The sequence below is a fragment of the Sardina pilchardus genome, chromosome 3, assembly GCF_963854185.1.
Source record: "Sardina pilchardus chromosome 3, fSarPil1.1, whole genome shotgun sequence".
Taxonomy (NCBI): Eukaryota; Metazoa; Chordata; class Actinopteri; order Clupeiformes; family Clupeidae; genus Sardina; species Sardina pilchardus.
In genome coordinates this window covers 18237844-18249195 of record NC_084996.1, presented here as the reverse complement: position 1 = coordinate 18249195, position 11352 = coordinate 18237844, and the positions used below count along the sequence as shown (strand labels likewise).

General features: G+C 42.3%; 3 protein-coding genes across 3 annotated transcripts; 1 reads left to right on the top strand and 2 right to left on the bottom strand.

Moving 5' to 3' along the window:
• Nucleotides 1-234: 234 nt before the first annotated feature.
• adad1 (adenosine deaminase domain containing 1 (testis-specific)) lies at nt 235-3131 on the bottom strand. The gene has a single exon (XM_062532271.1). The coding sequence runs from the start codon at nt 2991-2993 to the stop codon at nt 1314-1316; it is 1680 nt and encodes a 559-aa protein (XP_062388255.1). The 5' UTR covers nt 2994-3131; the 3' UTR covers nt 235-1313.
• psmc3ip (PSMC3 interacting protein) lies at nt 3116-5572 on the top strand. The gene is made up of 8 exons (XM_062532273.1): nt 3116-3199; nt 3491-3591; nt 3766-3855; nt 3977-4088; nt 4217-4362; nt 4536-4589; nt 4747-4806; nt 5286-5572. The coding sequence occupies exons 1-8, from the start codon at nt 3178-3180 to the stop codon at nt 5340-5342; spliced, it is 642 nt and encodes a 213-aa protein (XP_062388257.1). The 5' UTR covers nt 3116-3177; the 3' UTR covers nt 5343-5572.
• On the bottom strand, nt 5566-10993 carry mlx (MAX dimerization protein MLX). The gene is made up of 8 exons (XM_062532272.1): nt 10906-10993; nt 9898-9934; nt 9535-9624; nt 9138-9247; nt 8299-8401; nt 7977-8076; nt 7263-7464; nt 5566-6700 (listed from the first exon to the last, which is right to left on the bottom strand). The coding sequence occupies exons 1-8, from the start codon at nt 10945-10947 to the stop codon at nt 6644-6646; spliced, it is 741 nt and encodes a 246-aa protein (XP_062388256.1). The 5' UTR covers nt 10948-10993; the 3' UTR covers nt 5566-6643.
• Between the last annotated feature and the right edge of the window lie 359 nt (nt 10994-11352).

Genomic DNA, 11352 nt, shown 5'->3' with positions numbered 1-11352 from the left:
TTTTGGTGATGGCATTTTGAAGGCTTTATAAAAGGGCTTGGCTAGCATTTCTATATTTTTCTGCATGCTTGCATTTTGTGTAATGGCAGTAATGAAATACATTTTAAAAAAAAAGCCCAGAAACAAAGATGCTAAGAACTCTCTGAGAAACAGTCAACCCTGTCTGCCCTATATGTACATTAAGCCCATTGGCATTGTATTCAAACAACAAACACAATAGCATACATGGCACACGTTACATGTTGAATCTTGGTTCAACAATAGAAAAGTCTCTATACTAATAATAATATTCTGCCATAGAGGTTAAGTAAGGAATGATAAATGAATCAAGCAGGGCAGCATAGTGGTCTAAACATGTTCACAGAAAGCCTGAATGGACTTTATTATTTTTTGTAGTCAACCAAGCAGACAATTTATTTTTATGTTAATCAAAGGAGTAACAGTGCAAACACAAAATGTACGTAAGACTGTCCAGTTAGGCCAAAAACAGCAACTTAATGACCATTCTGACCTTAGGTGGTATTTTAACACTGAGAGCAAAAGAGAATGTCTGATTACAAAAAGGCATCTTCCATCCCTCAAATGATGAAACCTATGTTTGGAATACTTCACAGATGAACATGAATCGTGGAATAAGTGAACACTAAAGGTACAAGGCCCAGACCAGGAAGGAAGATCAGAGCGAGATGCAAGAGGACTCTTAACAAACTGCATCAATCTATCTATCTATCTATAATCTATCTATATATTAAGATAAATACCAAAATAAATGAAAATATTTGGTGTTGCTGTTACTGCTTTTGAAGCAATACCTATCTGTAGTAACCTTCAACAGAAAAAATATATGTATATGTATGTAGGACAGGATACACTAGATGAGCTCAGACAAATTACTGGGCCTCCTGCCAATTACAAACAAGTCAAAAATAAAACACACATTTGCATCATCTTGTAGACAGTATTTTGAAAACCATTTCTCCCAATTTCTTCCTCCAGCAAACGTTGACATCAGCCAATAGGGCACTTTAGATCTGAACTATCTATGAACTAATAGAATGGACAAGGAATATAAGTAATTATAAATTATAAAGTACAAAGAAAACCAGTGCAGTCGAACAGTTATTTCAATTAAACAAAACCTCTTCAAAAATGTAATAAAACAAAGTATTTCCATGAGGAAAAGGACAACAAACCTCTCCTACGCCTTACTGTTGGTTTTTATAGTGTTCTGGTTTCGTGTGTATCTTCACACAAAATAATGTAAACAAGATACATTTTGGACCATAATGCTTTTAGCATGAAATGTAGAGATCTCACATGCTGAAGTGCTCGCTGACAGAAGGTTTCTCCACCCACGATCCAAAGCCTTTCTGAGCCAGGTACGACTTGAAGACACTCTTGGCCTCCTGATAGGGTTTCGCCATCATCTTGGCCTCCCTGTAGGACGCAGCGCAAACAAGGTCATTTCTCTGTGCCTCTTTGGCCACCAAGTTGAAGCGACTCAACATGGCGGCTTTGCACAGACGGCTGGCCAGGGCCGGGCCACTCTTGAACGGAGACTCCTCGACGGTTTTGCCCTCGAGACCGTTGACCACTTCCAGGGAGACGTCACCTTGACTCCAGTTGATGCTGAGAGCGCGCTGAGCAGTGGGCCAACTAGCGGATGTGATGTTGGCTACCAGGCTGATGTGAGGCCGGTGGACACAGTAGTAAATCGGCAGCTTTGTGGTAATGCCATCCACACGCTGGTTCACAGCGATCTCCATGCCCCGAGGGTTGCTGCAACTGTCATCCCCGATGAGAATGCTGCTGACATACACTGGCTCCATGAAGTGACTGAGGAGAGACCCTTGGAAGCCCAGAACTTGCCACTGGGTGATCTTGTCTGTGGTGGACATACTGACCACCTTTGAGGAGATCTGGTCGACTGTGGAGGAGAAGACAGAGAAGACCTTCCCCTCAATGGTCACATGTAGGCTGATCTGGTTGTTCACTTCCCACGCAGACATGGACAGTGGATTCAGCCGTAGGTGTGGTGGGATTTGAGCGGCTCCTTTGGGAAGCTGGTTCATGTACAGGTGCAGTTTGACGTCACTCTTTAGGCTGAGCAGCTTGGTCTTCTCATCTTGTTGGAATATCGACTTCTCCTGCAGATGGCTGTTTGTGCTGTAGAAGAGCAGCAGGTGCCTGTAGAGATACCTCAGGAGTGATCGACGTGCTGTTACAACGGCATGGGAATCATGGAGAATTCGCCCATTTGATGTGATGCTTTCTTTAGTATTGTAACTGCCAGTTCCCAAGGCCACCACCTCGTAACCTGAAGATGACTGGGCTACAAATGCGGCCACTGTGCTCCCACAACCTGAAAACTCAGGGCACATGTCCAGCAATTTTGAGATGGACTCATTCACAGCATTTCGAATTTGCTCTTCCAAAGGATTCTTCTTCCTCTCGTGGACCAACATCCCTGAATGTACCTCTGAAGTGGCAGGCTGAGGTTCTTCTTTCACAGGTAAGGGGGGAGGCCCTGGTACTCTTCCAACACCACCATTGAGTACTCCTTGGTTTTCTAACATGGGTAGGAAGTCCTGCAATGCAAGCTGAGCAGCTTTTGCCTTAGCCTCCTTCTTAGTCACTCCCATACCCGTCTTGTATTCCACATCATCAATCACGGCACAGTATGCGAAATATAAAGTTGTGACATTACCTGTGGTGACTGTTTCTTTCAAATCCAGTTGAAAGCCCAGCGTCTGAGACAACTGGTGCAATGCTGATATAGGATTTGTTTGTCCTCTTTTATATCTCGCTACTAGCTCAGCAACCCCAACTTTTGGCTTAGCATTGTAGCGTTCTCGTGAAAATCCCTCAGAGGTGACATTGGTTTGGGGAACACTTGAGAGCATGTTATGCCCAGTCTGTCCATTAATATTCTTTTGAAGAACACTGGCAAAGCTTGGAGTCCTGGATGAAGGATTTAGTCCACCTCGACTCATTTTCGACAAAGCTCAATACCACTACCTGCTAGTATGTGAAGTTTAGTGTGATGGTTTTCAATCAATTCCCATCACGTCTTGAATGACGTATTGACCCACAATGCACCACGGCGCGCGAAACTCAAGAAAACAAACAGCACTACAAGCAAACTTTACGAACAACTGCGAAGTAGGAACTTGAGATATGAGCAAGAAAGATTCAGCGGGTTTGTGAAACTACAGACATTTCTTCATAACACGTAGTAATTGTCCACACGTCACGTTGAATAGTTAAGGTTTGCTGGATGTAGTTTAGCAATGTTGTTCAAAGAAACAATAGCTAGCAACAATAGCTAAAAAAACCCTCCTTTAACATTAGCTTGTACATTACTGCTAGGCAAGCAAGCCCCATAACAGACTGATTTAACGGCACTTCATATGTTTTTACTCAACGATTGTTGCTAGAGCTGTTTCAAGACTACTATTCAAACTGGAACCTGCGTGTGTCATTTTGGTAGCGGTGGCCATCATTGTCACTTATCTGAATGAGCAGAATCGACCTTACAGCGCTCAAGATGTGTTTGGGAACCTACAGAAGCAGCACGGCTTTGGTAAAACGGTGAGTGGTGGTGATGGGTCAGACTACTAAAACCGCTAAACATACATTTAGTAAAATGGCAGTGGTGGGGCTCGTCATGAGTTATCTAACCAAGAAAGGACGAATAATGTTTCCCATAGATTTATTCATAAAACGGTTTGCACCATAACAGCTGTTGCTGACAACTCGTTACAGGCTGTGGTCAAGGCAATGGAGCAACTGGCCCAGGAGGGCAAGATTCGGGAGAAGACTTACGGCAAGCAGAAGATATACTTTGCCGACCAGGTGAACGCAACCGTTTTTTTTTCACAGGCTACTTTGTGGTGTGATTGATATGAAGGTATATTTGGTTGTTGAACGTACGATCTCTATATTACATGCAATTAATCTGGTTGTGTAATTCCAGGCCCAGTTTACAGACGTGAGTGACTCTGATCTGAAGACCATGGACACACGCATCTCTGAGCTAAGCTCACAGGTGCAGGAAGTCACACAGAGTTGCAGGCAGTTGGAGTCTGGTGTGTGTTTGTTCATTCCATCACATACATTCCCTCATAACACAACATACTGCAGAGCTAAACTCACACCCACCCAAGACGTGGGGACGAGGTATTGTTGACTGGGCTCATGATTTCCAACCTTGTAGAGCTGAGGGAGCTGAACAGCTCCTTGACCTCCGAGGAGATGACCTCTGAGATCCAGGAGCTGAAGCCAGAGTGTGCATCGTACCGAGAGCGCCTGCAGAAGATCAAGTGTGCAACTAATCATGTCTCACCAGAGGAGCGAGAAAAGGTCAGATTTCAGAAGACACCCCCCCCCCCCCCCCCATGACTACATTTATACTTATGGTACATAAACTTCATTTACATGGTGCACCAAGTATGAGAGGGTGTATGGAATTATAACACAATGAAGAATATCAGTGTCTGTAATTCTTTTGCTTGATGTGCGCAAACCTTCTGCAGATTCACAAAGCCAGAAATCTCTACGTGAAGGAATGGAGGAAGAGGAAGAGACTGGTATGTTTTTGTTTTCTCATCACTTGTTCCTCCTTTGCACAATTATTGATTGCCTACTGCCCACGAGACACGTTAAGGGTTTCGTGTGTGCAGCAAACATTCGAGTGATGCTGATGTGAGATGATGCTTATATTCTCCATGTTGATGTCTTTATTAGACACAGGACATGATGGGTGCCATCCTGGAGGGCTACCCAAAGAGCAAGAAACAGTTTATGGTAAGATGGGCTCTAACCAGTCATGTGTTGTAATTTAACGGTCTGTAAAAGACAGGCAGGACTTCAAAGGGCCAGTGAAACATGGAATTATTGAATTAATCCTTCCCAGGGAACCTTGTCTCAATACTTCTAACAACCCAACACATTTACCACACACTTCCCTTTTTTCCTGTCCTTCCACCACACTTTGACTTGTACTTTAAACTTCTGCACACTCGTCCTCTGGTAATACTAATGTTAAACCAAAGATACTTAAATACGCTTTTTCAACCGTCTCTGGTTAAACATTGATGTTCTGTTAATTGCTACCTATGGTCCATTGTAGCCTGATTGTTGTTCATCATTTTGCAGTCGCTTTGGATAAGTGTCTGCTAAATTAATATATTTAATGTGATTAGTGGATACATATTCAGTATCTCTTTGCTTGGAGGTTGGCAGGATGAACACTGACCTTGAAGGTCTCTCTCCCTGTCTCTTAGGAGGAGGTTGGTGTGGAAACTGATGAAGAGCACAAAGTGACCATACCTGATATTTAATGAAATTGGGTGTTTGAATGTTTGTCTTCAATGGTCACCATGGATGTATGCTACCAACTGACTGCAGTGTCTGTGTGAGCGGTAACACGTAGCAGTCCTTATGTAGTGGCAGACTGGAAACTTGGCTCATGGCAAGTTTAAAGTAAGGAGTGAGGATTTCCTGTTCAAGAGACTGCATGGCATCCAACAGCCGGATATGAAAAATGAAGGTTATAGAGTCAGGAACAGTGAATATTGTTTATTTCCAATTACAAATTGTTCATACAAAAATATTTAAACTGCTCTTGTAAATATCAGCATACGATTTCAAGAGTTTATTGCCAGCACACAAGGTTCCAACATACATCCAATATTGATTAATATCTATTTAGTTATTTCCCTTTTAATATTTTGGCATTGCATTTCATGATATAAAAATTCCTGATTACCTTTGTTTTTTGGATTGTGCTGCAACATTCTCTACAACCTTATTATTTTGGTTGAATTAAAATAGTCACCATATATGACAAGATTTGTCATTATTGAGTGTCTCTGTGCTTCAGCAATATGAGAGTAACACATAATAGGTACACTAGAACACAGCAAAAACAAACCACTAACTGCACGATGACAATCTGAAACATTTTTCAGGCAACTCGTTTAAAACCACTTATACAGAAAGTAGAGATAGTGTTTCCACTGTCTCTTGACATTCAGTGTGAAAAAAATAAAAAAATTGAAACGAGTACGGTTGGTTGTTTGATTACACTGAACAAGAGACATATCTGTCCCTGCATGAAGAACCACCACACAAATCTTGCGCACACAGCACACTAGAGAAACCAGAGGCAGCAGCATCATCACAACACTGTGAAGCTAAGAACACTGAGCTGTGTCACGTGACAACAGAGGAACTCCACAGGGCCCCCAAACCAACCACAAGGGGGCACTAAGACCAGAGTGAAAGAGAATAAGGCTATCTCCTGGACACCAAGCCCCAACCAGCTTCATAACACAGAGGGTTGACTTAAAGCCCTCACATGTTTGAAAATGATGTAATTAATGCTACTTAAACAGGTTTTTTGCTCAAAAGCAGAATGGCTCTGCTGATTCCAACCAGAGACGCTGGGGACAGAGTGGGGCAAGAATACAGCACCAGCCGGCCACCATGATCACCGCAGCTATGTAATACAGGCAGTATAGGGGTGTGTATGTTGGATGTGTGCGTGCGTAAGAAGGGAGTGTTGTGCATATTCCCTGCTGAGTGTCACGTCGGCATGAATGACAGACAGGGAACTGTTTCGGGTGTCCATCTGCGGCCATCAGTACAGCTGAGCGTTGAGCCGTCTCAGGATCTCCACCACAAACTCCCTCAGCGTCTGTCACGTGAGAGGAGAGAAGTTCCGATGGTCATTAATGCCACTGAAGACAGCGACACAAACTTCTTCAACGACTTTCACAAGAAGCAAGACCAGATTGCAAGTACATAAATGCATTCATTACAGTTGCAACATCTCCGGGGACACTGACAAACTGTCACAGCCTGAACACACAAACACTTGGCCATGTTGCCTATAAGAAGTATTAATTCAGGCTTATGACATTTACATATATTTGCAAGTTTTACATCATTTGTTAAGATAGCTCGGGTACATAAACTCAAATATAGATCATTATTGCTTAAATGGAACCCCTATGCACAGCCCCAATTGTGTACATATGAACATATTTGTGAACATATGTACTTATATGTTCGTCAGGCACTGACATTTCATATATAGATTAGATTTTACGTCATCTTTTGTATGTGTGAGCACTAACTATCAAATGTGTGACCGTGTTGTAAGCATCTTGCACAACCTGCTGGATTAGCTGTTCGACCTTTCACAGTCTTGCTCTTTTTGTGTGTGTGTGTGTGTGTGTGTGTGTGTGTTATTCTACCTGGGGCTTGCAGTGCTCCTCGATCCACCTGAAGACGCAGGCCGACAGCTCCTCGAAGCTGCTGAAGGACACCGAGGCGCTGAAGCTCTGAAACAGCGAGTCCATGATGCTCTGGAACACGCTGAACTTCACCTGGTCCGACACCTGCTCGTTGCCCTGCTGTGGGTTGTTCTGGTGGGCCTTCACTATGTGCTCATAGTTCCTAAATGAAAATGTTTTGTTTTATTGGTGTTCTCCTTGTGTGACAGACAGTCATGCTGCCAATCAAAAGTATCATTAGCTCCTAGGCCAATAAAATCCAGTCTGTCAATCATAATAATCTGAAAAACAATCAAATTGTCCAATTTCCCTGAAGCGCCTACTTTTGTCCCATAAACAGTTATCTATCTATTTAGATCTATCTTTCTATCAAACGGTGGCTGTGGAGGTGTGTGTAGATACCAGTCGCAGGTGGGCAATAATTAGCTAAGATAACAACCAGAATAAGAAGTTGAAATAAAGTTGAAGTTGAAGTAATGCTTTATCAGATGTTTTAAATGTATCATATGGTGAATACTGAACTGAAAATGAACTTCAAAAATGACATTGCAAATCAAATCGCTCAATCAATTCAATATTTCCCCCAAATCTCCCACCCCCCTCTAATCTATCCGCTCCCCTTCCCTATCCCTCACATACTTCCATCTTCTAACCCCCTTCCCTTCCTGAACTCACGTTTTCATAATCTTCAAGGCCATCACTTCCTTCCTCAGCGTGGACACTTCATCCTCCTGCTTCTTCTTTTCTTTGTGCAGGAACTGAATGTAGTCTATGGCTGCGGAAAACCAAACAGACAACAGAACACATGCAGCATTGATGACACCAATATACTGAGGTAGGCACAGACAAGCATCTTCATGTTTGAAGCAGTAAGTAAAACATTTATAAAAACATAAATATAAGAATTGAAAAAGACTGTAATGGCTTGCATATGCTTGTGTCTGTACAGTATGTGTGAATATTAGTGAGATTTCATGAAGAGTTTGGCGTGACTCACTCTTCTGCAGAACAGTAACTTTGCTGATCTTCTGCGTGGCCATGGCAAACTCCGACTGCTGCTGGCAGGTGGGCACTATGGCCTGCAGATCATCATACCCTTTCTGACACACACACACACACACACACACACACACAGTTGTGGTCATACATACTGGTGGTGGTACAATTTTCCTTTCTGATGTTTACTTTTCACCTAAAACAAACCCCATGTCTAATTCCTCTCTGAAACTGTAGGGCACTTAGGCGTAAACATTTTCAAAGACACAAGCTCATACAAGCAATACTTTAACCAAAATGTTTTTTTAAACCATTAAATATTAAATAAGTTCAATTAAATCTCCATTTGACTCTAAAAATACCTTTAACGTTCTGACTTAGCATCCAACTCTGTTTTGACTTCAAAATGTCCAAATCCAAATTAGACATGATTTGATTGCCATCAATGATTACAGACCTACTGCCAATCACACTTGTGGTTTAATAGCGCATAATTTTTTAGGCTGTAATAGGATGTTCAAAATTACACCAAAAATAACGTGAAAATCGCAATCTGATGCAACTGTGATCATGAATGTGATCATGAATGTCATCAATGATCAACTGAAGAAAACAAACAACTTAAGTGTATTTTACAACCTGATCTGACTTTATGCAACTTTGATAAATGATTTGCCACGCAAAAGGACCTGTATACTGTGTCTTATCCAACCCCTGACCTAGTTTCTCTTCTTTTGTTCAGCCCACTCTCCCTACCCTCTAAGCACAGTCCCAGGATTTATCATTCACACATCGTGACCCATTTCCTTTCCCCAAACAGTGTGTCTGTCGCTCACACACCCTTATGGCATCCCTCCGTTTCTGTTCAGCCTGCGTGTGGGCTTGCCTCCGTCTCACTTTGTAAGAGTCCCTGTAGGACGTCTCATGTCTGTAGTCACTGTCTTCATCGTCTGGGAGGATAACAAGGACATCCAGGCAGTCAATTAATGTAATTAATGCAACTGAAAAACCATCATCAAATTATTATTAGGATCAATACTAGACCATTACTTACCGATAAACCATACCAGTGAGTATTAAACAATTATAATATTCACAATTCTACATTCAAAGTAATATTCACAAATCTAAACAAATGGTAAGCGTAAGCATAAAATCTAAACATCACAATAACTGAAAGTACGTATCGTCTGCATTTCAGCACTTTTTTCTTTCTAGTTTATTTCTGAAATCTCACCTGTGTTGGGCACGGACGAGGCGCTGGTGGAGCCTATGCTGTTGGCCCTGGAAACCACTGCCCCTTTGCGTGCGCAGTCTGCCAGGAAGCCTGTTGGTTGAACACATCAGTCAGAGGAGCTCAGTCAAGTTAGAATACACTTATGTGCGCTTCCAATCACTCAGCACACCCAAATACACCTGCCTACAATGATGATAAATTCCAAAATAATGTTGAGGTTTATCCACTTGACCCATACTGACAAAAGTAGTCTCCACTTCCCAACAGGATCAGTAAATGATTTTCACCAATATTTATCATTGTCTTGAAGTCTATTTTTTGTCTTCAGCATTTCTGTTCTGTTGTCATCATCAGTGTACTCACTGTGCTCAAAGCCGCTGTCACTGAAGGTGCCGTCAGTCTGGTTGGACATGGCGAGTGAAGGTGTAGATGGAAGAAAATAGAAGAACCAGGTCAAAAGAAAGTGGGTTGAGCACAATGGGCTGAATAACAAAGGCAGGCGCATCTCTCTCTCTCTCTCTCTCTTTCTCTCTCTTTCTCTCTCTCTCTCTCTCTCTCTCTCTCTCTCTCTCTCTCTCTCTCTCTCTCTCTCTCTCTCTCTCTCTCTCTCTCTCTCTCTCTGTGTGTGTGTGTGTGTGTGTGTGTGTGTGTGTGTGTGTGAGAGAGAGAGAGAGAGAGAGGGAACCCATCACCGTTATTCTCGAAAATAAATCTATCAGAGGTAGAAGCTAAAACTACAAAACCTCAACCTCATGACAGTCCCCTTGTCACTGAGGCCAAAACATGAACGTTACCCAAACTACAAAACAATTCGCAATGTCCTTCGCGATTACTCATCAAGAATGTGAACAATTGTTAACGACGAGAGCACAGTACGCAAATTAACCTATGTTGATGGCTAAAGCCACCTGAGTTAGCTGGCTAACTCGAATTATCGGATAGCTACCAAATGTTTAACAACAAGAAAGTTGCTGACAGATACTGTCAACTGTTTGTCTTGCTCTTTGTAATTTACAATGGTCCGTGCATAGTGTTAAAGTATCAGAGCATTACAATTTCACAACATCTTGTATGCAGCTACGACAACAAAGTGTTTATAACAGACAGCTCGAATCTGAAGTTGCTCTTTAGATGCCAGTGATTTTTGGTAGCTAGATAGCTAGCTAGCTTCTGAAATTAGCTAACAAGTTATCAGCTATCAGCTAATGTTAGCTAGCTGTCTAAGCTAACGTAACATAAATGAATAACATCAATGCATTCCTCAGCGTCCAAGAAACACCGCTGTACCACTTCTGCTACAAAATAACATTAACTCTTTTTGCTATTTTTGAAGCGACAGAGGTTTTCCAAATTAATACAACTTTCACTTACTTTGCTCCAAGGATCTTCAGGCGACGCGCTTGGTTCCGTCATATTGTTGCACTAAAAGGCATCACGGGATGCGGTGTTGACAGCCACTAGAGGAGAAACGATGCCCTCTGCTGACGAGTATCGGATCTTCAGTCGAAAATCAGGCAGGGCTATTCAACTACAGGAAAGCCACTGGGTCTTCTTGTGTGGGCCACACAGAATACGATTAGGCTAAAATGACTTCTGGTTGAACCCAGACGGACTTGTTAGCAAATCTAGACGGATCTACAGAGCAAATTAAATTTTCAAACAGGTTCATGATCTGGGTTCACTCAAGCTGTAGGCCTACTCTGAAGCTACCTATTGTGGTTAATCGAGAAACATGTGTTGCCATCAGATCAACTTGGAGTGAGCCCAAATTTGGGCTCAAGCGTTCAAGGAAGGAGGCCTGCAAGACATGAACAACCT